At 40.8% G+C, this 24925-nt stretch overlaps 2 protein-coding genes across 3 annotated transcripts in view; one reads left to right on the forward strand and one right to left on the reverse strand.

Annotated features, from left to right (window-relative positions):
- The first annotated feature begins 1204 nt into the window (after window positions 1-1204).
- Window positions 1205-19361, forward strand: TM6SF1 (transmembrane 6 superfamily member 1). Of its 2 annotated transcripts, XM_069867012.1 has the most exons (10): window positions 1205-1361; window positions 3179-3282; window positions 4726-4823; window positions 5804-5907; window positions 6771-6853; window positions 8246-8367; window positions 12039-12143; window positions 12752-12844; window positions 13862-13981; window positions 18986-19361. In XM_069867012.1, the coding sequence occupies exons 1-10, from the start codon at window positions 1270-1272 to the stop codon at window positions 19175-19177; spliced, it is 1113 nt and encodes a 370-aa protein (XP_069723113.1). In that variant the 5' UTR covers window positions 1205-1269; the 3' UTR covers window positions 19178-19361. The 2 variants fall into 2 exon arrangements, with proteins under 2 accessions (XP_069723113.1, XP_069723114.1); XM_069867013.1 differs by lacking the exons at window positions 8246-8367; window positions 12039-12143; window positions 12752-12844; window positions 18986-19361 and having other exon boundaries at window positions 13862-13976.
- Window positions 19362-20565: 1204 nt separating this feature from the next.
- The window catches only part of HDGFL3 (HDGF like 3), a 38485-nt gene continuing 34125 nt past the window's right edge, over window positions 20566-24925 (reverse strand). Inside the window, exon 6 of the mRNA XM_069867015.1 lies at window positions 20566-21920. Coding sequence (XP_069723116.1) covers window positions 21915-21920 — 6 coding nt within the window. The 3' untranslated portion in view covers window positions 20566-21914. The remainder of the gene's footprint in view (window positions 21921-24925) is intronic.

A 24925-nucleotide genomic window follows, 5' to 3' on the forward strand; every position in this document is an offset into this window, starting at 1 on the left:
TGTAAAACAAAATTGAAGCCAGAAAAAATGCTTATGGATAAATTCAAACATATGCTTTTTAAAAAAAATTTGATATTTAAATGGGAAAGGTGAGTTCACAATTACAACATTTTTAAAGTTCTGATGTTCTTGTTTTTAATAACCCAGCTAAATTCTAACGCAAAGAGAGTTGTGTAATATTTTTTCTTGCAGGTTTCTTAGCCCCCTGCACTAGTCAGATCAAGGGAACCTCTTTCCATCTGCCACCTTCCACCCGAACGGATCTCTTCCAAAAAGACACCGTGCACACAAGTGCATCCCCCTGCCGCTTCTCGCAGTGCCATCAGTGAACAAAGTACCCTCTCAAGCCTCAATGCTCTGAACCACCACAACGCTCCAGACTTGTTTCAGCATCCCCTTCCCACCTGGCTGTTGCTTACTGCTGGCAGAGGCCCCTTTCCCTCTTTCCCTTTCCCTCTTTGTCTTTCTTTCCTCCTTTCCCTCTTTCTCCTTCTTTACCCCTCTCCTTCTTCCCCTCTTTCCCTCCCATTCTTTCCCTCTTTCCTTCTTTCCCCTCTTCCCTCTCCTTCTTTAATTTCCTTTTCCCTCTCCTCCTTTCCCTCACCTTCTCTCCTCCTTTCCCTCTTTCTCCTTCTTTACCCCTCTCCTTCTTCCCCTCTTCCCTTCTTTCATTTCCTTTTCCCTCTTTCCCTTTCCCTCTTTCTTCCCTCCCTTCTTTCCCCTCTTCCCTTCTTTCATTTCCTTTTCCCTCTTTCTTCCTTCCCTTCTTTCCCTCTCCTTCTTTCCCTTTTTCTCTATCCCTCTTTTCTTCTTTCCCTCTTCTTTCCTTCTTTCCCCTCTTTCTTTCTTTCTCTTTCCCTCACTTCTCTCCTTCTTTCCCTCTCCTTCTTTCCCTCTTTCTCTATCCCTCTTTTCTTCTTTCCCTCTTTCCTTCTTCCCCTTTCCCTCTCTTTCTTTCTCTCTCACCTTCTCTCCTTCTATTCCTTTTTTCCTCTCACGTTCTTTCCCTTTTTCCCTCACCCTCTTTTCTTCTTTCCCTTTTTCCTTTCTCTCTCTTTCCCTCTTTCCCTCTCCTTCTTTCCCTTTTTCTCTCTCTTTCCTTCTTTGCCCTCTTTCCCTCTCCCCCTTTTCCTCTATCCCTCTTTCCTTCTCTCCCCGTTTCTCTCTCCCCCCTCCCCGCGTTCCCCCCGGGCTCCGGTGTCGGCGGGCGGGGCGGCGCCTGGCTCTGGGCTCTCTGGGCCGGACGCGCCGCCGCCTCCCGCCGCGGGGATGAGCGCCTCGGCCGCCACCGGCGTCTTCGTCCTGTCCCTCACGGCCATCCCCGTCACCTACCTCTTCAACTGCCTGGCGGCCACTGGCAGGTGAGCGCGGGCCGGGGGGGGAGACGGACGCACCATGTTCCCCGCGGCCGAGCCGGCTCCGGCCACTCGCCGAGACCGATTCTGCTTAAAAATCGAATGGAAGAACCGCTTGAGCTCGGGGGGGGGTCTGGGGGCGCCCCCTCGCCCTGCCAAAAAAACAGGATCCCGGGATAAACCGCGGGGCTAGAAGAGAAAAGTCTTTTCTGACAGCGAACCAAATTAAAGCGGGGTTGGAACTGGGGGGTCTGTAAGGTCCCTTCCTACCCAAACCGTCCTACGACCCTGAAGCCCTTCGGGGTGGTCGATAGGAACGGTTGGACTCGATGAGCCAGTGGGTCCTTCTCCAACCTAGCGATTCTGTGATTCTATTCCGTGATCTCTCAGCCTCAAGAACATCGCGACTTCACTGCACGAAGAGTCGTGGCGTGTTTATCGGGCTTTGCCACCTCTGTTCCTTCCTCCTTTCCCTCCTCCTGTTCCCTCACTTAATTTTTTTGTTCCTCAGTGCTAGAGAAATGCTGAATAACACGTGCTGACTTACTCGATTCATTGCCAATATTTATTTCCAGTTGATAGACTGCAGCGAAAAGCCAGGGCAATATTAACAGCTGTAATTGCACAAAGAAATTAATCACTAGCAGAAGATCCAAACCATAAAATAAATCAACAAGCTGCTATTGCTCACCCCGACTCAGAAACTGTGTGTCTATATATCCTAAAATACTTGATCCTGCAAATTTTTTGCAGTAGTTTGAAGTCACATTTCAGTAAGGCTGAAATCGTCCGAGTATTACTTGTTTGTACGCAATTTGTTTTCTCGCACACAGAGTGGTATTACGTATATAATCACATACCACATATTTTTAGCTGATGGGTTTGGATTTTTACCTAGCCTTCCCCTCCTTTTTTAACCATACACGAGCACAAAAGTGAAGACCGAGAGAGAAAACTTAGAGACGTAAGGAAAGAGCTTAAAGAGAGCTAAATACAATTTACACACCTTGATCTATAAACCAATTTTAAACTGATTTTCTTAACTTGCAATTTTTTTTTTGGTGAAGGAGGCAAATTTGCTTTGTTCCAAAAATTGTTGTGCTTTCCTTCGCCACCCGTTTACACGCACTATCATTATTGCCTTGTCTTCAGAAAAAGGTTTTTTCTACCAATCCCACCAGTGCTGATCCCTGACCCCCCCAAGCGACCCTGCCTTATAGAGGCCACAGAGATTTTTTGGTAGCACTTCTGAAACTGGAAATTAAATCTAGATCCATTATAGGTGCTCCACACTGCTACTCCTGTCTCATGGGACTGATGTGTTTTATTTGTGAATATGTAATTTCCTGAGTACGTAATTTATTGCCAAGGTTAGACTAAATGTGCCTAGTGGTCCTTTTCAGCCTTGAGTCTCCATTTGTGACTTTTCACCTCTCCCTGGTCTTTGAGTTTTCCATCATGTTTGTTTATTTTTGCAGATACCAGTACGTAATCTGGTTTTAGTCTGATAAATCTAGACCCCTGGATATGTTGTTGTAATCTGGTTTTAGTCTGATAAATCTAGACCCCTGGATATGTTGTTGATCTAGCTATTTTTGTATTTTCTTTTCTTAGGTAATCACATGCGAGAAGAAAGGCACATAAATTCTGCAAAACTGTAAAATGAATACTATGGCAGACTATGTGATGGACTTAAAAAAAGTCTTTTAAAGTATTAAAAGTTACTTTAAGAGCACGTGTGTCTGAGGATAGCTGGTAAGAAACACTGAAGAAGTAAAATTTTGTCTTTCTTTTAATTTTTTTTCTTTTTAATACTTTTACAGTTCCTGGGTAATCGTTACGGTTGGATTGCTGGTTCTGGTTCTTATTGCTTTGTTGGCTCGTGTTCTTGTCAAGAGAAAGCCTCCCAAAGACCCGCTGTTTTATGGTATGTCTTGGTAACAGTGAAGCTAAATTCACAGAGTGTTAACATGTAAAAGTGATAACATGCAATGGTTATTTCCGATTGAACATTTAAGGCATGGCTTCAGAACCCACTCTGCTGAGTGTTAAAGAACAGTTTGGAACCTAGGTTCTCTCACAGATTTGGTTTCTTACAGCTCAAGTTGGGTGCCCCCAGACAAGAAAACCCCTGGGTAATTACACCCTTACAATGTAAGAACCATCCCCACGGGCATTTTGCATGCTGTCCCCACGACAGCTTTTCCTATGATATTTTAAGGCCTTCTCGGTTCCTATTTGGGTTTCCTTCCCATTTCCACATAACCTGCCTCTTACCTTTAAGGTTTGCAGCTGGCATATCTTCTGCCTTGACTCAGCCCTGGGGCTTTCTTTTGCGTAACTCGGCAAATGTTCAGCTTAAGCTCATTCTCCTGGCTCATCTGTACCAAAGCTTTGTTCATCATCTGCTGCTTGCTTTTGGAGGCCTTTTCCCTTAAGTCATAGGTTTTGTCCCCTGTCATCTTGCAGCCCAACATGTCCTGGGCCTCTTCCTTTCCTCCTCTGCTTCTCCGTTAACTCACCTTCACGATACATAAGAAAGGTCAAAGCGCAAAATTCCTGGTTCAGGCTTATTGCAGACTCAGGCACCCATTTCCGTATTGATGTTTTGCCATAAGAGATATTGATTACCTTTTGAAAGGAAACCTTTGATCAAGATTACCGTATAGCAAAAAAACCCCACAAACAAACAAAAAAAACTAGAAAAAAAAACCCCACTGCCTTTTCTAAAAAAATGTACAACATGGGCCTGTAGCAGAGCAGCTACAAGCCACCTGTATTTTTCCCTGTCTTCCTCCTCATTACAATTCATAGGTGCCTGTCCCCAGTGTTCTGCATGAGGCAAAGAACTCTTGTCAAAGAAATAAATACCATAAGCCTATTGCAAATAAATTTCCTGTCTTGGAGTAACTTGCCAGGTAGGTGTCTTGTGGATCACTAGGGCTGATGCAGTTCACCTTTCTTGCTTCCCGCAATGGCAAGTCACATTTTCCCTCTTGGTCTCCTTTTTCCTTTCAAGAAAAGTCTACAGTTAAGTTTGGCTACTTTGTGTGACCAAGATTTTTGAAAGGCTACCTAGTCTTTTCTGCAGGCAGCGATTCCATATGCAGGCTGTGCCTACAGCTCTACAGGATTTCACATTCCTAAGAAAAGCTTCAAGAACTTTGTTGACTAACCACTAATTAAAAAAAAAAAATAATCAAGCTACATGGGAAAGTCATATTGTGTGTTAAATATCTGTGACCTCAATGTAGATGCATCTAGTTCAATAGATCTCTGCCTGACTAGATTTATCAAACTATGAAGTAATAGCATGATTCCAAGTTTTTATAGATTTATTAATTTTTTTCTTCCTTTTACCTTATTCCAGTTTATGCTGTATTTGCCTTTACCAGCGTAGTGAATCTAATAATTGGATTGGAACAAGATGGAATTATTGATGGATTCATGACTCATTATTTGAGAGAGGTAAACAATTGTTTGACTTACAAATGTAAACAGAATCTTTACTATAAATAGCTTGTTATAGATTTTGCCATAGAAAGAACAGACACTATCACATTCAAAAGGGTCATCTTGAAATTGATTATTGACCTGTTTCATCATCGTTATGGACAAAATCTTCATTGACCTGAAATCACAGATTCTTTTGGAAAAAATAGCATACCTTTCAGTCTCCAATGTTATTTCATTTCATTGAAGTAATGCTGTTCTATATTAACTTCTGTGGGAACTGAATAGACTGCACGTTTGCAGGAAGCCATAGATACTCAGCACTCAGAAGTGGGCGAGTACTGCAGTACCTAAAAATATTACCAAGAATGAAACAAAATTGCTTCTTTATTTTTTGCCTAATCACTTCACTAAACGGAATTAAAGTATAAGTGAAAAATGCTGATGCCAGATACCTAGTCAGCAGAATCTGTTGACTGCTGAACATCAACATCTGCCAAAAATAGCTCAGTAAAAGCTTCATAGGAAAGTCTCCAAAGTCATTGAAAAGATTCCATGAACTTCAGTATGAAATAAGTTGGATTGTCAAAGTTATACCTTGCCATCAATATATTCAATGCTGTTACAGATTTCTGGGCTGCTAAATACATCTTTATTTGTTCCATGGTAAATGTATGTTAATTTTGTAGCTCTTATCACTAAAAAAATGGAAAAATAGTATTTCTGTAACATAGCAGAACAATGCTGACAGTTACACACTGGAGTTTTCCCTTCCATTTTGCATCCTTTGCAACTATAGAACTGATGCAGTTTATACCTGATCCTATCTAAATCAGGGTTGCGCTTGGAAATGTGTATTGACAGTCAAAACCTGTACCCCTGGACTGAAAGAACACCAATTACTTTTCTGAAATTGTTTCTTGCTGTTCCTTACGAATTGGTTATTTATTATTCTTCCTTTAATCACTGTCCTTTTTGAAACGAACGTTCCCTAGGGTGAGCCATATCTGAACACTGCGTATGGCCACGTGATCTGCTATTGGGATGGCTCCGTTCATTACCTGATGTATCTGTTGATGGTGGCAGCTATTGCATGGGAGTAAGTAATTTTGATTTCTGTACTGTTTACTTTGCTGGCATTCTCATATAACCTACAAAGAGCTCTCTTTTCTCTGCACTCTGTATTTAGTTTGTTTTCAGGACTGTTTCATGTCTTAGGCTAATGCATTACTATTCAAATTTCAGGACTGGAAACCTCACCAAGTTTCTCTCAGGTGAATAAGACCAGCAAATCCACTGAGCTGTAGTCTCTCTTCACTCTGCAGCAGAGAGGGTAGCCCCTCTTAATGCTTTGTGTTAGTTAAAAAGAAAGCTGAAAGACCATGCACGTTAAAACCATGTAAAACCTTCTTTTATTTTTTTTCAAGTAGCATACTTATGATAGGAATAATTTATAGCTTAGCATGATGATGTTCTCTTATCCATTTTTGAGAATATCATGCAGTTTAAGAGAAAATTGTTATTTCTAGAGGTCCTTATGTTTCTTGCTGTTGAATAAAGACTTGGATAAAATAAGTACCTAAAATCCAGAGGCTAATGTACCCACTGATAATAGAAGCACTACCAGAATGAAATTAATTATTAATTGATAGCCTTGTACAGCCTGTAATGTGCAAAATCATGCAGTCAGCATTCAGATGACTGAAACATGATGGCAAATAACTAAGTATGCACAAATCCTGTACTGTTCATGGGATAACCTTCTCAGACAACTGTAGTATTTCTCCATATCCCCCTCTCAGATGCAAAACCCCACTGTTGACTTGCAGTACAGATTTTAAAACCTTTACTTGCTAAGATACAACCATGGCAATCAGTATAACATTTGAGGGTATGGTATATATATAATGTTGAGGGGTAAGGATAGTGCACTGAGCATGTCTTTTTTTTTTTTTAAAACAGACAAAGCTATAGAACCATTGGCCTCTACTGGCTGGGTTCCATTGTCATGAGCATCATTGTCTTTATGCCTGGAAACATTGTGGGTAAGGACATAATTAATATCACTAACTTTTTCCTGTGAAACATTTTCTACATTCAGCATTAGGCAGTCTGTATTTTACTGCAGTATTGGTTTCTTTCCGTAATAATATGAAACAGGAATTTTAGGAGTTGAGATGCAAGACATTTCAAAACTTATATATGAGGAGGGGAGGATGGAGACTAGAAAAAGAAAATCCCCTTTCAAGTTGCATTGTTTTCAAGGGAAAACTATAACATACTGTATTTTGTTATACCCATAAGGCTTTGATCCAAACTAGGTTTGATTTAAGCAATGAGACCAATAGCCATCTCTTAGTAGCATAAAAAAAAAATTAATCTTGCTTTGTATAACATTTACAATTTACTTAATAGTCTGACTTTCAAGCAGCTTACAAGAGGCATCCAAATCACCTCTGAAAGTGAAATCCAGCAGTTATTCCATTTTCAAAATAAATTTAATGTTCCTAGATTTCTAACGTAAATGACTGCATAGCTGCGCTGCTGGAGGTTGAGAATTATAATAAATTCTACATCATTATTACTGACAGGTGGTCCTTTAGAAGTGCCCCCCCCCTCAGTTAAAGATTTCCTTTTCAGCAAAGCCTAGATTAATGCAAAGTTATCAAGTGTTCAGCTGAGAGAAACGTTCCTGTGTCCAAGTCCTGTAGACAGCTTCACACAGCCACGGCCCTGATTTCTGTGACAGGGGATGGATATTCATGGTGCAGCCTGGGGCCAGTCCAGTTTCCTCCTTTGTAGATATACACGCACCACAGAGAAAACAGCATAATTAACGTGACAACATCTCCTCCCCTTTCCTGTAGGGAAGGCAGAGAAACTTGTTCTCGAGAGCATGCCTTCTGCCTTCCTTTCTGACATAGAGAGTAGCCAGTGTAAAAGACAGCTTTTCCCAATTTACCTGGGCTGAGTATAGCACTCTTAATTTATGTTTTCTCCTCAAATATTAGTACAGGCCTGGAGGGGAAATCAGGACTTTGGAAAAAGAATGCTATATCAGACCTTAAAAAATAGATACATTTTCCTTTTTTCCATTTTTTTTAAAGCAATGTCTCTCTGAAGCAGGATCCATCAAGATATTTCCAAGCTCTCCCATCTCATAGGGTTTTTTAGTGCAGAGCGACAGAGGTGGTTTCCTATCACCTCAAACCCCCTCAATTTCCAAACTGGCTTTCTCTCTTAGGCTGTATCACCTACAACTCTCACTATTGAGCACATCATTTTTCAACAAGATTTATATGTTGCTTTAACAGCAATTTCTAGTATTTTATGTTTACATTACCATAGCTACTTCAGGTTTGATATTACATAGGAAAAACTCTTCTGCCACAAAGCTTACAAGTTCTCATACATTTTATAATTTTTTTTTTTAACAGGCAAGTACGGAACAAAAGTGTTTCCTGCCTTTTTCTTAAGTGTACCGTATATTTGCCTTCCCATATGGGCTGGGTTCCGAATTTATAACCAGCCTTCGGTGACTCATGACACTCCAGTAAAGGTAACATTATTGTATGTAAGTGCTGGCTACTGTTAGAAAAACTGAAATACTCTTGCTGTTTCTACTGAATTTTATAGTTCCCTCTATGACTGCGGAATGTACTTTAACTCTTAACTGTTATGACAATTGCTGCCGGGCTGTGTAGAGACTGTAAGAATATCTGTATCACAGGACCATTTTGTTATGATGGGATAAAGAAAAAACAAATTCATCTCATGTATAGAGTAAGTAACTCATTTCTAGGTGTAATTGTGTTACTACCCTCTATCTATTCAGTTTCTGACTCTTTCCATTCTTTAGCTGATGAAAATATTGACATATTCCAGCTTCATAAAGCACCGTAAAATCCTTATGGAAGCTCTGCAGGAAACGATACTGCAGATGAATTACAGTAATTTAATAGTTTTTTGTATGTGCATTCTGCAATATTAGATTTTACAACTATGACATTTTACATTAATTGATTACACATCGATGAAGGAGTTAGTTACTATTCCGTAATTCACAGGGGCATAGCCTAGGCCACAGGCTAACAGAAATCCAGCCAGCCAGGATTCTTCAGTAGGAAAGAGGCACAGACAGGTGTTCCTGTCTTCTCAAGTTTGACTCACTGATACAGAATAGCCATTGTTAGGGCAAATCCCTATGAAAGGCAAACTGAGGGAGGCTTCAGCTGCCAAGCCCTCTTCTACCCTCCCGCACACAAGCTTATAAGAAACCACACATCCCATCCCAAAGCAGACTGAGTCGATTTACCTGAAGGTGTCAGTAATTCTGGCTGGGAACACATTCTTTAGAGTCACCCGAATAGAGAAGTTAAGTGTAGTTAAAGGTAGCAATAACGATTTTTGCCATATGTATTAGTGAGAACATCCTTTGCATGGAGAGTGGATGAAGATTTCTGTTTCTCTTCCTGCTTCTGAGAACACCACAGAAATTGCTAATATACATGACAGAGTGCTTATCTGCTGAAATACAGCCCTGTCTCCTCTGCTTATCAGGAGCTAAACTGCTTACCTAGTGTTTGATATTTTACTTTGGTAAATATTCCAGAGAAACCCAGTTTTAAAATTTAATTTCAAGCAGAGAGTGAATAAAAAACTGGAGATTTGAAAATTTAATGTCACACTTCTTAGTGAATCCTTTCTTGCAAACCTAAACTTCCTTGTTCAGAAGGTCATAGAAAAAGGTCTTGATTTCTTTCACTGGGGCCTCCTACCTTTCCTAAGTTCTTTCTTTTTTAGAAGTAATTTTATTTTCACAGCTAATTTATGCTCCATATAAAAGTATAAATGCCTGGGTTCAATAGCTGAACACCTTAAAATGCCTTTAAATCTTATCAGGACTACCTATGAATATCTTATTCTTTATACAACTTCTTGAGTCCTAAATTAAGTATTGTTTCCAGAAAATAATTTTGTGTAATGCTTCTAACCAGTTAGCTAATCACTGTAAATCCTGAGGATATTTTGTTCCCTTTTAATAGATTGTTTGCAATTAGGTGTAAAATTGAACTTCGGCTGTAGTTATTCAGAGTTGGTATTAAAAGATTTAGGAAGGAAATTTAATAATGCTCTTAAATATGATAGTGCAAGTATATATAAGAATACTTAGATGAAAGCAACAGAAGCAAGATATGTTCTGTCAGTCAGTGTATTCATTGCTAAAACATTAGTATAAACCAGTAAGTTAAAAAAAGAGAAATCACTGTGGGGACAGAGAAGAGGTAATCAAGCTCTTTTTTAGGTTTTGTGTTTTCATTTTGTTTGCATAAGTGTGCGCATAGAGAAAAAAGGTGCGAGTTTCCTGTACCTTGGCAATCTGACAAACTTGGACTGTACAAAAGGTTATTTCCACCAATACTGGCTTTGTCTCCAAAACTTCCAAGTACAAAGTTCTGTTGTGGCTTTGCAATCACAGTAAACATGCACATTCATTTCATACACCTTTTGAAAGAAGTGATAACATTATATCTATCTATCTCTACATATACACATATATATGCTTCCTAGTTTGACAAAAGTGGAAAGAAAATGTATCAACCTTCAAACTTTCCATTGTTTTCAGGTAGTCTGCATCTCAAAGTGGCTCAGCAGCTATGGAATAAATACTAGAATATAGATATTCTTTGCAGTTAATATTATAACCAGTCCTTTAAATAATGTGAAGTGACACCATGCTGCCAAAACAAGACCTGCTATTTGTGTGTGAAAAACAAACATGGTATCTTTTTTTCCTGAAGATCCTTTCAAAGAAAAAAAGAAAGAGCTTTACGAAAAGGATGGCAAACATGTTTAAAAAAGCCTTATTTTTGTCAAACTACAATTCGGATCTTGCAGTTCTTACTCAAGAATTGCAAGTGTGCTTGCAAGTTTGGTTCTCCTTTTTCAATAGCTTTATTGTGAATATCTTGATCCCGAGTACTTTTAACTGTGCCTCTACATCCTAATTATTGTTTTGTGCTTTGGATACAATTCCACAAGCATATAACAGGAAGGAAATAGGTTTTTCTTTCGCTGTCTGCATGCCAACACATGGCTAATAAAAAGGAAGAGGAAATGAGTAACACATAAATGGGGAAGTTTCCCCTCTGAACTACAGAAAGATACTCTGATATGCTCACAGTTTTGACTGTGACCATACAGTGCTAAAAGTCTCTATTTCCACGGGTCTTACAAGTTTTACTGTGTATGCAAAGAGATAACTTTGGTTCCTCCAAGGCACCTTCCACGTTAGGCAACTGTACGGCCTTTGCTACTGTTGTGTGAATCCCTCGCATCTGCCCATACAATGCAGGAGGGGGGATCCCTGTTCTGAGGCTGAGGAAGGAAGCATAGAACAGATCAAGATGCTGAGAAATCCTTCAGTGCCTGTCAGAGGAATCCATGGCGTACAATCATCAAAAAATGAAATACTCCACATACTCCAAAAAATGAATACTCCACATACTCCAAATGCATGCACACATATTTCATTCTCCATTTGTGCATTACATAATAAGAGATACTATTTGCTCACTGAACTCAGCAGAGAACTCAACTGGCCACATAAAAGCTTTTAATTTATGCTGCTGGAAACCAGCACTATCAGTAACGAGATGGACCCTCATTTTGCTGTCCCTCCAAACAGTTGTTTTACAAAGTGTATCCGGTTAAGCTTCAAATGCTTGAGACAAATCTGTGTTTCCAAAGCTTTTCTACACAGGGAAATTCAGGACAGAATTCATTCCAATTAACAAGACAACTTTGAAGTTAGTTATGCTGCTTTAAAGCCCTGTGTGATTTCAGAGTTAAGAGTAGTATTTCCTTTGATGTAAGTTGCTTTGAAAGTAAACTCTATCTTGAAATGGCTTTATCTGGATCCATCCATTTCCAGAGTTTATTGAGATTAATTTTCCTCACTGCATTCTTTAAAGTCTGAGGTCACCTTTTTAGATGTGGAAATCTTTCTGTATCTGAAATTAGCAGATAAACTGATAGGAATGGTTGAACTTGATGATCCAGTGGGTCTTTTCCAACCTAGTGATTCTGTGAATAGGGCAGCATAACTGAGAACAAACTGCTTCTATCATGACGTGCCCCCGCTTCACCCTTCTTGTAGGGAATGATCTGGAGTTGAATACACGGCACGTGGAACCAGGAGGTACTTACTGAACACGTTCTGTGTTGCAGGTGGTTCAGGAAGTCCAGAAGAAAGGACTCTTAAGACGACCAATAGATTTAATGTTAGCTGCATACCTCATTCTAGCAACGGGGTTTTGCATATTTAGGGGTATGGTAAGTTGAAGGTATTTTACTCTTCTGGTATTTTTTTGTAGGGCTTTTTGTTAAGGGCTTCTAAGAAAAGGAACTACTTAGCAACTCTTCATATTTATGGGGAACTTGTTTCTACAGAAATGCAAATGTAACCTCTGTAGCTACTCTCTTTTTAGAATTATTATTTTGAGTAACACTTGCTCTCCACTGCTACCTTGCCACAATGCACTTTTCTTGGACTAGATCCATAGCTTGCTATCCTAAAATCGGGTGCTTAACCTGAAATTTCCACTGTTTGAGCAATTTTTCATTGGAAAGTTCATTTTCTGGGATCAAAGTCTGTTTATCAGGGCAATCAATAGCAATTATACTTTTCCTACAGCATAGCCAACTGACTGAATTATCTTCCAGCCAAAATCGTTAAAGCAGGATGTTAGCATTTTCTTGCAAACCCTCTGAGCAGGAGCTGAGAGGAGGCTGCATTGCACCTTCACAACAGATCCTGAGCAAGCCCCAGGGTAGCAGTGCTGCAGACCACTGGTGAATTTTCAAGGGCTGGTAGCAGGTATCAAGTTCGCCCATTTTACAACAAATCTTTGTTCACGAGAAGTTTTAAAAATTCTTCTTAGATTGCTCTGGATTGCCCTGCTGAACTCTGCCGGCTATATATTCAACTTCACGAGCCTTATATAAAAGATCCTGCTGCCTACCCTAAGCTACAGGTAAAGCACTGACTGTGGAGCATAGTGTGTTAAGAAGCAACTTGTTAACTGGCACAAAGACGAAGCCGCAGGTTTCACAGATGACAAGAACAATAAGGGAAGTATTTGTTCATGGCAAGTTAAATGGTATTTAATATTTTCTACCACAGCCATTACGGGGTACCAGCTCTTCCTTGGGATAAGCTTAAGATTCAAATCAGTTAGAGTTACACATCCTAATTACCGGTGTTTCTTTTAATGTATCTCATGAAATAGATCTGCATGCTTTTTATCATCATTCCCCTTCCTTAGGAGGGCAAAGTAGACTTCTGGTCTGGAATAATGGAGCAAAAAGGAGTGTAGGGCTAGATTCTGAAAGCTCATGCTATACCTCTATCACCACTGACCCACTTCTTGAAACTTGACACTTTTTTTTTTTTTTTTTTTTTTTTTTTTTACAAACCCTATTTACACATTGATTGCAGAGGAGGGAATGTTGTGCTTTAGTTTTGTACCATTTGCAAGGCTGCCATTCTTTTGTAACCCCTCCTGCTCCATGGGGGGACAGCCTGAAGCAGTAAGAGGATGCAGGAGCAAGGCAGTGAGCAGAACCCAAGTATCTCTGCTAGACCTGTTCTTCCTGGGAAAGGGGAGGCTTGGGTGCACCACACACCTCCCTGCTGAAAGCGTGATGGCGCTTGAGAAATGGACAGTGAGTTTAGGTCAAGCCATGGTTATTGGCACGGTCTCAGGGTGGCAAGGGGTGGGAAAATACGTCCTGGGATGAAGTGGATTTGGATGGGGCAAAGAGACAACAGCTGTCGATATTAGTGGTAGCTTTAGGGTAGCCGGATCCAGCCAGCTACCAGGTGTGTAGTTCTTTTCTCAAAGAAGTTAAAGCTTCAAAAAGACATGGGAACCATTGCTGCCAAGAGTGTAGCTTGGAATATTCTCAACTTCTCAGTCAGTAGCTGACTGGTTTTTAAATGCACGTCCCTCACACAGCAAAAATAACTAATACTTCTGTTTAAAACGCAGATGCTGGCATACATGTTCTACTCTGTGCCGTACTATCTGATTGCTCTGTATGGCCTGCTGGTGCCTGGGTGTTCCTGGATGCCTGATTTAACCATCATACATGCTGGAGGACTAGCTCAGGTATTTCTTTGTAAAACGTTCACTCTTGAATTACAAGTTAATAAGGAGAGACCTATGGAATAAATAAGGGGCACAGTGCATGTTCTTCCCATGCAAGTTTTATGCCATTTTAACTCACATCAACTTTTATATCTGCAAAAAACTAATTTAAAGGAGTGGAGAATCAAGCCTACTGTACATCTTTAATGACTGCATTCTTGCTTTAGTAGACTTCTCTCCTTCAGCAGAATCTCTTTATTTGGCTTATTTAAGCCTTATTAAGCACCATGCACTCTAGCTGCAACCACGGAGGAAGCCGGTCTTAAAGCTGTAGGAGTCAGCCGAATAAAAACAAAAGCAAAGCCACCAAAAAAGTACAATACATTGTTTCCATAAAATGTGTTGGCCAGGGTAGCTTGAAACTAAATGGAAAACGTACCTACTAGTCATGCAAAATGGCCAATACCAGTTGATGATGTTGATGCAACACTGTGAACCCTCCTGGGACACAGAAACGATAACACTAAGAAATGCTCATGTTGCTAAAGACAGAGCAGCAATCATACTTAAACCCATTCTATTCTGACTCTCCTAAATAAACAACTGTAGTTAATTATTAGATAGTGCTGACAGTTATAAGAAGATTGAATGAACAAATTCAGCAGGAACTAGCAAATGACTTCTGACATACGAATGACCATTTAACAGCCGAGACAGAACGACAACTGACTTGCACTGCAGATAGGAAATGAAACATGCTGAGCATCCAAAGAAAATACACATATAATCCTGTAACAGTGAGAACACAGGGACATGGCAATAAGTGTAATTCAAGCACCACTATTAGACAAACACAGACCAACACATTGTTCCTCAAGGTCAAGATAATCATGGATACAAACTACAATCCAGCCTAACTGCCCAGTAAGGGTGGAGGAGCGACATTTTATTTTCTATTTGTGAGAAACTATCGCAGAGACTATGACTGTTTGTCTAAGCAGTTTATAGAGAATCTTGAATGACCAAATTATATCAAAACAGAATCTGGCAAGCATGTTGATGTAGGTTAGATGCTCAAAAGGTACCACAGATATCACAAAACTGGGTTTGGCCCAAATCTAATCTAAAAAAAGCACAAACTAGCTAAAGTAGGCAAGCCAGTGGCAGGAACCTCTCTCTACTGGCTGATTACTCAGGTTTCATGAACTCCCCAGTCAGGAAAGAAATCGCTCCTTCAAAGATTATTTAGCACAAGGAAAAGAAAATCAGAAGTCAGAGTGTGCTGACTCTCACACCGTTGAAAACTTGCCAAAAGCTCAGCCCTCCAGTTTGGGGGTGATTTTTGTTTGGTTGGGTTTGTTCTTGTTGGTTTGTTGTGGTTTTTTGTTTGATTTTCCTCTCAAATTCTCCACAACAAACACTCACTTTTTTACTTATTTAAATTACACTTTGTACCTCTTAGCTGTATGGTTAACACACAGTGTTTTGTTGCTGAAGCCTAAAACGTCTCTCTTGTCCCTTGTCATTCAGCTTCATTATAATGTTGATTTACACATTAGACAAGGAGAAAAAGCTACAGGTAACCCAAACCTAACACTCAAAATCTCCCATTTTACTCTTCAAAGCCTTTCCTAGGCACAAGCAAAAACCATAGGCTGACAAAAAATGATTAGGAGAACTGCAAGACTCACTTGTCCATTATTTTTTTTTTGGGTCGTTTTGAGGCACAAAACACATTTCCAGGTTTTTCGACTCTTTTCAAGTTAAAACACTGGCAGTTGATTAAGAAATGTGTTGTCAGTGAAGTATTTTTTTTTTTTTGCTTTCTGTTATGCACAAAGGTCCAAAAAAGGTAAATGTCTAACGATGAAAACTGTGGGCATTGCCCCTGGGGAATGAGCACTGCTTCTATAGCATGGGGAATGCAGGGATTTTAAATATTTTCTTTTCTGTCATTATGAAGTGTACTTTTTACAAAAACAAATCTCAAATACCACGTGTTGCATCTAAACTAAGAACTTCTGAAAGTGCCTCGCCTTTCACGCAAAGGGAACTATTTACTGCTTTTCTGAATTACATACAGCTCTCGGCAGCTTGAATTATCCTGTCACTGACATTCAGACTCCAAGCCCAGGCTGTGACCCTCACTGACTTCCTGAGGCTTCAGGAAGAGCTCTTTAAATGTTACACAACTAAAGTACTAGGAGCTTTGATTATACAAAAGGACTGGAATAGCCTCTGTGAACTTGAGAAAATCAGTGTTTCCCTACGCAAGTGAGCCCCACGAGATGGGATGAAGAGCCATAGCAGTGCCATTGTCTCACCAGCTCCATACCCGCTTCCCTTCCCTGCTCTCTCAGATGTAGAAATGTCTCCATCTCCACCCAAGTGCTTTCCTCAATCCTGCCATTTTTGATGGCAAGTGCCTGCAGTGCCTTTTGTCTACAAGCGAACCTAAAGCCAGGAACCATTTCTTTAGGTCACTCTCTTCACACTCTATTTCATGACATTAAGGCTTAGAAGACCCGGTCCAAACCAAGGCCAAGGCTTTGAGGTTAACCAAGACTGTCTGTTAGACAGGGAAGGCTACCTGGGAAGTTCACCTGCAGAATCTCATTTAGTTGATTTCTCAGCCAAGGTTTAGAGGTCTGATCTCAAAATTCTCCACTTTGAGAGGGTTCACTAACAGAAAATACCAAGGAACAGCTCACTCACCGAGAATACCTGCTCACGGCGAGGTAACAACACACTGGGGGCTGCTTTCCCTGCAGGGCCTGCCTGTTGCACAAGAGGCACAAAGAGCTGCAGTAACCAACAGCTCTTGCCTTGTCTTACAGATTAAATGCAAGGCTGCCTGGCACTTGGAAAAAGAGCAGGACTGGGCTGCTGGCGAGAGAGAGACAGATTGGCTTTTAAGACACCCCTTAGCCCTCCATCCCTGCTCCAAGGTTGGAAACCTCAAGAAATAAAAGCAAAAGCAAAGTAGAGTCATGGAAAGGAAACACAAGAGATAACACGTAACTATTTCCACATAGGCAAGTCAAATTTATAAAAAGAAGAGACTGTAACAGACGTAAATATCCTCCCTGATAATGAAAGGAAAAACCAGCGTGTTATATTGAAATACAAATCTAATAAATAAGAACTTCATTATATGGTGCATCATTGGCTACTAAATACAAATAGAACAAAATGTCTTTCCATAACGCTCGGAGCTCACTAAACGTGCCACAACTCCTGCAAAAGCCAAGACCACAAATAAGGCTTAGATATTCAAAGGCATCTAGGAAGCTGTGGGAGTTCCAGGTCTCTCAGAAGCAGCCCCTCAGAGCTCTTTCAGAGATTGCTTACTATAAACTTAGTGTGAATTGACTGTCAACCTACTACAATCCACAGCTGACTGTTCTGGGAGACAGGCAGGTGCCACAACCCTCCATAGAGAGTAATGTAGCTTAGCATCTTGTTTACCCCAGAAGACACACTAAAACACCACCAGGAGGCTGCTAGTGTCTAGGTACATGGGACAGCCCCAAACCCCCTACCTGAAGCTTGACAGAGGCTGGTGTCCTCTTGGAAAACCTCATGGAACAAGAGGCCATTGCTGCTGAGCACTAGAACTCTGGCTGCCCGAGCTGAGACGGCACCCAAGGCGAGGAGTGAGGGATGTGAGCAAGACCACCCAGGTGCCAAAGGGAGCTCCTGCCTAAGGCAGGTGAGAACAAACAGGCTGCAAGAGACAGACTGAGTTATGAGGCTGACATAAAAAGGCTGCTGATAGTGCTCCCCTGAACATCTGTTTCCTGTGCAATAGCTGTTTACAGAAACACGCTAAGTGGCTCTCTGCTCAAGTGTGTTTGTATTTGATTTCACTGATTACTCCGATTCCTGACTCAGGTTTGCTAGATCAGCTCTCCCTGTGAAGTGGAGCTGGTTAGAATCACCTGAGACCCAATTTCCTTTTGTGGTTTGATGCATGGTCTCAGCCTAACCTTTTGCTAGAGGGCTGTTTAAAAACACCTGCACTGAATTTAACTTTCTGCTTTACTAACTGCGAACAGAACTGTGTTCTTTTTGAGACCAAAAACCCAGCTAAAACCAGAACCGAGGATGTGATGTGGCTACAGGGTTCTCCTCTGCGTTAATAAAAACCTAGTGTCCTTTTCCCCCCCTCTGCATAAGATCAAATCGATGCTTTTTTTCTCAGATTTCCTCCACTGCAAACTAACTGAATAATAATTAAAAAATTGGACACACAATAGTTAACGTGAACAAGCTGTGGCTTGAAATAGCAGGTAACAGATGGAGACAAAAGACAGCAACTATCCTGACGCTTCTATCTTTAAATGTTTGTTTATGCTAAAAATATGCTTCAGCCCAGCGAGCTTGTCTTTGCGTATAACCTTCACTGTAAACTTCATCTGTATTTTAGAACCACTCTCAGCCCAAAAGCCAAATATTGCAGATGTTTTCTGAAACCTGGGATTGTAATCTGGAAGACTGGGTTTAAGATTTTTTTTTTTTTTAAAGGAACTAACATAGTTTCCCAGATTTTATTTTCTAGCTTTATTCAGAGTGAGCCAGTGTCTGTCTCCTTCCTCTTAATGCCAAAACCAACATTCCTAGGTAGGCGGATGCTAGTCCTATGGCTACTCCTGGGCCGAGGCTCGGGGTGATGAACCCCCACGGCCATTTGCCTGGGAGGAGCCGGGACTCGGCTGCACCAACCATCACCCGTAAGCCAAGGGGGAAACCCTACACCTGATGTAAAGATCAGGGCCACCATGTGCATAAAATAAACCTCCTACCACGGTACTGACAGCTCCTCTTCTGCCTCTTACGCCAAGATATTAATGGTCTCGGTTTATACCAACTGTGCAAAAGTACGATGGATAATTCTGGAATAAAAGGGTTGGCTTGGCAAATGTCACTGGAGATGCATATTTGCATGCAGATTATCCTGTCTTTCCAAAATATACATCAACTTTACCCTTTTTTTTTAATATATACATTATATACACATCACAGGCTCAATTTTCCCACATTGGTGCTTCTCTTCATGCTCGAACTCCTTACATCTACAGAGTCCCTGAAGAAGCAAAACAGTTTTTTCTGATATTGAACATAATGTACGGGATTCTTCCCCAGCTGTTGGCTTACAGGTGTGTCAACAAGCCTGAGTTTTTTATGAAAGCAAAACAAGAAGAAAAAAAGGAATAGCACAACCGTTCAGCTCCTCTTTTTGGCAGTAAACGTCACTGGGTCGGGATGTAACTGAACTGCTGAAATGGAACCCAAACGAAGCGTGTCAGGTGTGTAAAATTGGACAATTGTGTGAAGTTGCACAGTCTGTTCTGTTTATCCTACTCAAAAAACGGGAAAATAAAGACGACTGCCTTCAGTACTGCTTCTCAACATTTTGACTTTGCGCTGCAGTGGAGTTGCTGGTTCACGTAGCTATTTTTAAGTGAGCTGCTTTGACAGTTTTAGAAATACTGCATGAAGTTAAATAATAATAATGATGTCAGTGTTTAGCCTCCACACACTGAAGAATAGCAGTGCTGGCAATCCCTATCCAGAGCTACTGCAGAATGTGAAGGTCAACATTTTGAAGTGTCGAAAATTAACATACATAACTCTGTCACATGCACATCTTTTATTTGTCAAAAAGTACGTCTTGTGGGTCAGTCTTGTTAAAAATCCCAGGAAATCTTTTATGAAGCGATCAACTCTTATGGTAAGACTCCTTATACGACAAGCAAATCATATAGGTTTGTTAATTCTAAGGATCCCGTTCTGCAAGGACTGTTCATCTCCTTGAAGTTAAGCACGTGCTTACAAGTGCTTCTGAAGGGGGCAGGGGGCTCTTGACTGTGATCGATCAGGCCTTAAGCTGCTACATGCATTTTCAGAGAGGAGGAGGGTTTTGGCTGCGTTCTTCTCTGCAGCTACTTTTGCTAATTCTGTTTGGTCACAAGCAAGTAGCTGCAAATACTGTGACCTCAGTTTGCGTAGCTTAGGCTTCTGTTTGCAGTTAAAACTATTTCTATGACTTCTATGTGTATTTATACCAAAAGCAGTACATTTAGTGCCTTTCTCACGGATGCATTAGCTGATACATTTTAACTGGCAACACTTTATTTTGGGATGCTGACTTCTGAGTGTTTTGGTTTAGAGAATTTTCACTCTCTTTTTAAACCTAATCGGTAACAAGAAAGCATCAGGTCATGCGCATGCGTGTTGCACCCTGCACAAGGGGACTTGCAGAGCAGCAAGAAATTGATGCTTTTTACCACTCTTCCGTTGAACACCGAGGTGTAGAACCCACAGTTTACACCTCCGGCCAAAGGGGCACCTCCAAAATAACCCCAGTGCATCTCAGTCAGTGCTTCTTGGCAAAAAAGACCTCAGCAATGATTTTCTCCAGCACCCGGCCTCCCTGGCTTGGTCTCCTTCCATGTGCACTGGAATCTGGGATAGCTCCATCCCAGTATGTCCTCCCAAGAAAACAAACCCAGAGCTGTTGGGCTGTAATAAGACGTTGCTGTCTCACAAACCAATACTTGAGCCTCCAATGTTACTTCTAATGTTTTTAAAGAAACTTTGAATACATTCAAGGTGAATTTAATAACCTCCTGTTATCCAGAAAAGGCAAAGTACAGAAAAAATAAAGATCTCACCTGCACTTGTATCTATTATGGTCAACTCATGTTAACAGAATGTTTTGCTTTAATACTTGACTTACATTAATACCTCACATTATTACACGTATGAAGCCAAATATGACGCTAACTTAGTTGCTTACAACCTCAAACCTTACTCCCAATACACATTCCAATAAATTTATTCTGTAAAAACAATACATTTTTTTGTTTTCGTTTTGTTTTGTTTTTTGTTTTTTTGTTGTGGTTTTTTTTTTAGTTTTTTACAGTAAACTCGTCAACTACAAACCTTGAATACGCAAAAGATGTTCCAAGGACAAGCATAACAAGGATTGATAAAACCAGACTAAATATGTTTTCACAATAAAAGCTGGCATAAAAATAAATAAAAATCTCTATTATCACAATAGCAACAATAATGTACACAGAATAATGGATTTGGAATGCTTACTTACTAGTCTAGTTCTATTTCCAAAAGGAAAAAAAAGCCAGAATGACAGCATCCTTTTTTAAGCCTTTCATTATTTAAAATTGATGTTTTCTTTTGGTTTCCCATAGGGTTCTATATCACAGTAAGCTTAAAAATGGAAAGCATCCAAATGAATGACTTCAAATTGTGTTGGCATTGGAAAAAATCCTTGTATTAATCTAAAGAAACACAAAAAGACTTTCACTAACTCCACATATAGGAACTAAGTCAGATAGTGTACATTACATCATGATTTTGAGAAGTAGTAAGAGTATAACTAGCTAGGTACTTCTAATAAGGAAAGGTATTTTATTACATTATTGAACTTGGCGGTGATCTCAACTGAAGAGTTTTTCCTTTATGTTGTAAACTGATCAGAAATCAACAACGTATGGATATAGGGAAATTTAAAATCATGTTTGTAGGTGGAAGATATTGTTGTAGTCTTGCATGAAGGGGACTAATTTCTGAGATTTACTTGTTTTTAAAAAAAAAGCTGATTTAGAATGCTATAATTTGGAATTTAGAAAAGGAATCTAAAACATGTTCAAGTATGCGATATCTTCATAAACCTCAGCCACTCTAAAGGGCAACTTCATGCAACCAAATAATATGAAAATCAAAACGTAACCCTTAGAAAAAAGGGTAAAATGTCATTTCTGCAAACACAACAGATAGGAATGTGAATAATGTGCATACAAACTGGGATGCTGTTGATGACAGTAATGAAGAGATGTGGTGACTCATATCAAATCCAAGAATATTAGACAACCAAACATGTAACCTTCTTGTGTTTTCCCTTAATATTCAGCAGTCATTATGTTGGTTAAGTCTGAAAGAGAGAGAGAGAGAGAGAAAATCCCATTACCTGTAAGAAAAAGCATTATGCAACAAACTTTATAGAATTAATGCTGTATTCCCCTACTTAAAAGTTGGGACTGCAAGTAACCACCTGGTCTGTTCCAACAGACACTTTTTTCTTGAGAAAACTGCTTACATTACATCAACAAACACTCCACTACAAAATATTAAAGAATGCAGTTTAGAAGTAAACATTTAGGGCTTTATTCAAATAAGCATCTTGAGTCATGTATGTGGATTGGTTTTGTTTTAATCACTTAATTATCAATCTTATTGTGTCCTCTGTACACAACCAAATTTTGCATTTTTCACCACACTGAACTGATGGGCCTCCTGCAAAAGCCCAGGCACTGCCGTATCCGTGGTACCCTGTGAGAACACTCTTCTCTCAGAGTACGCTTAGCAAGGATAAGGAAAGATAAACAGCTTTCCTAGCTAAGGCATCAGAATGAGGCTTCTGAAAAGGAAACAGTCTGGCTTGGAATTACACTGTAAGGTGATGGCAGAAAAGGAGGAAATTCCATGACTGAGTCAAGGTCAGCTCTTGTTTCCATTGGAATTAGTGAGAACAGGACCAGACCATCCTCATGTGATCATGGCAAGAGTTTCCAAGTCTTGGGGTCTTCGTATTAAACTGAGATGGCAAACCCACTTACAGGCACAGGGACACACCACTGTTGTCCAACAACGTGAAGATACACGACACTACATGACTACCTGACCCTGAGCAGGATGTCCCTTCTCCTTTGTAAAGAATTCAAAGCATAAATGATTCTCCATCCACACCCTGATGGACAGAAACACAACACACAAGCAGCGTGAAGGAATTAATACTGCATTTGGTGTCGTCATCCCAGAAAAACAGATACATCAAGGAACAGGTTGGGGGTACAGGTTAAACCTACCAGAGATGATGGAATTTTCATTTCACTGAGGATCAGGAAGAGGATATGAAAAGAAGACATTGTAACATCCCTGTGCTAGCAGTTCGCTGCCTAAGCTCTTCCCTGCTCTAGCCCATCAGTACCTGCTGTGCGTGATGCCGCAGCGGACCACGCTTCTTTATTCAAGTGGACGAGCACACACGTGCCCACTTAGCAGCCAGGGACCCCAGTCTGATTGCTGCACTGTGTTCTGTGTGGTTCTTCTCTGTTACGACAGGGGGTTTGCAAACAGTAAGTAATGGAGACTTGCAGTTTCCGTGTGGGAGGTCCTGGTACATCCTGACTAACGACACATGATAAGGAGTTATTATAAAATGCTCCTGCATGCAATGATGGCCCAGGAACTGTCAGAGCCCTGCCTCCCCCAAAAAGCTGTAACACTGCGCTGCTTACGCAGAGCACTGCACTCCCATTGACCTCTCTCCTGTTTGAGAATCAATGAGATGCTTTGGAGACACGACTTGCAGAGGGTTGCTGCTGTTTCTTTCCCTTGAGAGGGCCGTGCAGACACCCATTAAAAGACCCCACTACAAATGAGGAGCCAAGCACACCACGCTTTCTGCTGAAGTTGTTGATGACAGCTGCTACCCTGCACTGGCAGGCAGGGTGGGTGGTGAAACAGTCAATCTCTACGTTATCGCTGTCAGATCCAGTAAGGAAGGGGGTCCTTTCGAAGCATGAAACCTTTGCACTTATTAACTGCAATTCCCCTCTGGGCTAAGCCCAGAAGGCTGGGTAGGTACCATTCTCACGTAAGGCACTGGGAATATTGCTTCCTTCTGTCTCACAGACAGGTCTGTTGGGCACAGCAGGGATAACAAAGAAGCTGGTATGCAAACCATCCTCTAGGTTTTGAGTTTCCAGTACCATCTTCCAGCATGACACACGTTTTGCCTCGCAGGAGCACTCCCAGGTGCCCCAGAAGTCAGCAGTTCTCTTCTCCTCAGATGCAAGCAGCCCCGGGGCCAGCAGGGCTGCACAGAGACCTTGGCTCCCTCCCTACCCAGGCAGCACGCGCTGCTAGGCTCCCGCGGCAGCCGCTGAACAAGGATGTGGCAGAGCTGAGCAGTTTCCATGGTCTCCATGGTTTCACGTCTTTTCAGAAACAGATCAACTCCCATCATCTTTGTTTGAACAAATCTCTCAGCTTTGCGGTATGATACAGTACATGTGCTGCACCGACCATGCCGCAGCACACACAAGAACAGCGCAGAATCTGACTGATTTGCGTGAAAAAAAAATATTCATCGATAAAATTGAAGGCCAGAGAACACAGAGGGCGGAGAATAAAACTAAAGCCACAAATTGCTTTGTTTTTCTGGCACTGAAGATTTCTTCCTCAACAGCGTCTGGCAACTGACTCGGCCATCCAGTACTTTAAAGGCTCTTGCTGGATAGGCAGAAGGATGTTTATTTGCTTGCTCTGTATGATCACTGCTATTCCATGTTGGTTTGAAGTCAAAATGGTTACAGGATTCACTGTACACAGGGATGCAAAGAGTACATTTCATCTATACCGGCTGCTTTAATCTCAGCTTCCATTTAGACGTTTGTTTCTTGGGAGTTACGTCCCTTTGCCTTTTATAGCAGTGCTGCTGTCCTGAGCTGTATGATGGCAGCAGCAAACACATCTCTTTACACCAAGGTATGTGCTACTGTTTGAATTTTACACAGAACTTTTTACTGTGCAGTAGTAAAAGCACATTGTTACAAATGTTATCTTTTCTGGAGAGGCAGATTGTTAACTTACCTGGAATGGCGGAAAAAAAATCCAACAGAAATATATACTCTGTTTTCATTTTCTGGGAAAAATGCCCACATAAATGCTTTTACCTTGAATAAAGCCCTAGATGCTATGCTTTTAACCTTGATAAAACCCCACAGCCCTTATGCATTCTAACTAATGTTATTCTCAAGAAGTAAAGAAGGAAAAGTGAAGGAACCAAATATCTCCAAACCATATCAGAAGGACATGAGGAACCTGTGTTTCTCTGGCCAGTCTGGTCGTAACATTTGTCTTCTACGGTGGCAG

The sequence above is a fragment of the Phaenicophaeus curvirostris genome, chromosome 12, assembly GCF_032191515.1.
Source record: "Phaenicophaeus curvirostris isolate KB17595 chromosome 12, BPBGC_Pcur_1.0, whole genome shotgun sequence".
Taxonomy (NCBI): Eukaryota; Metazoa; Chordata; class Aves; order Cuculiformes; family Cuculidae; genus Phaenicophaeus; species Phaenicophaeus curvirostris.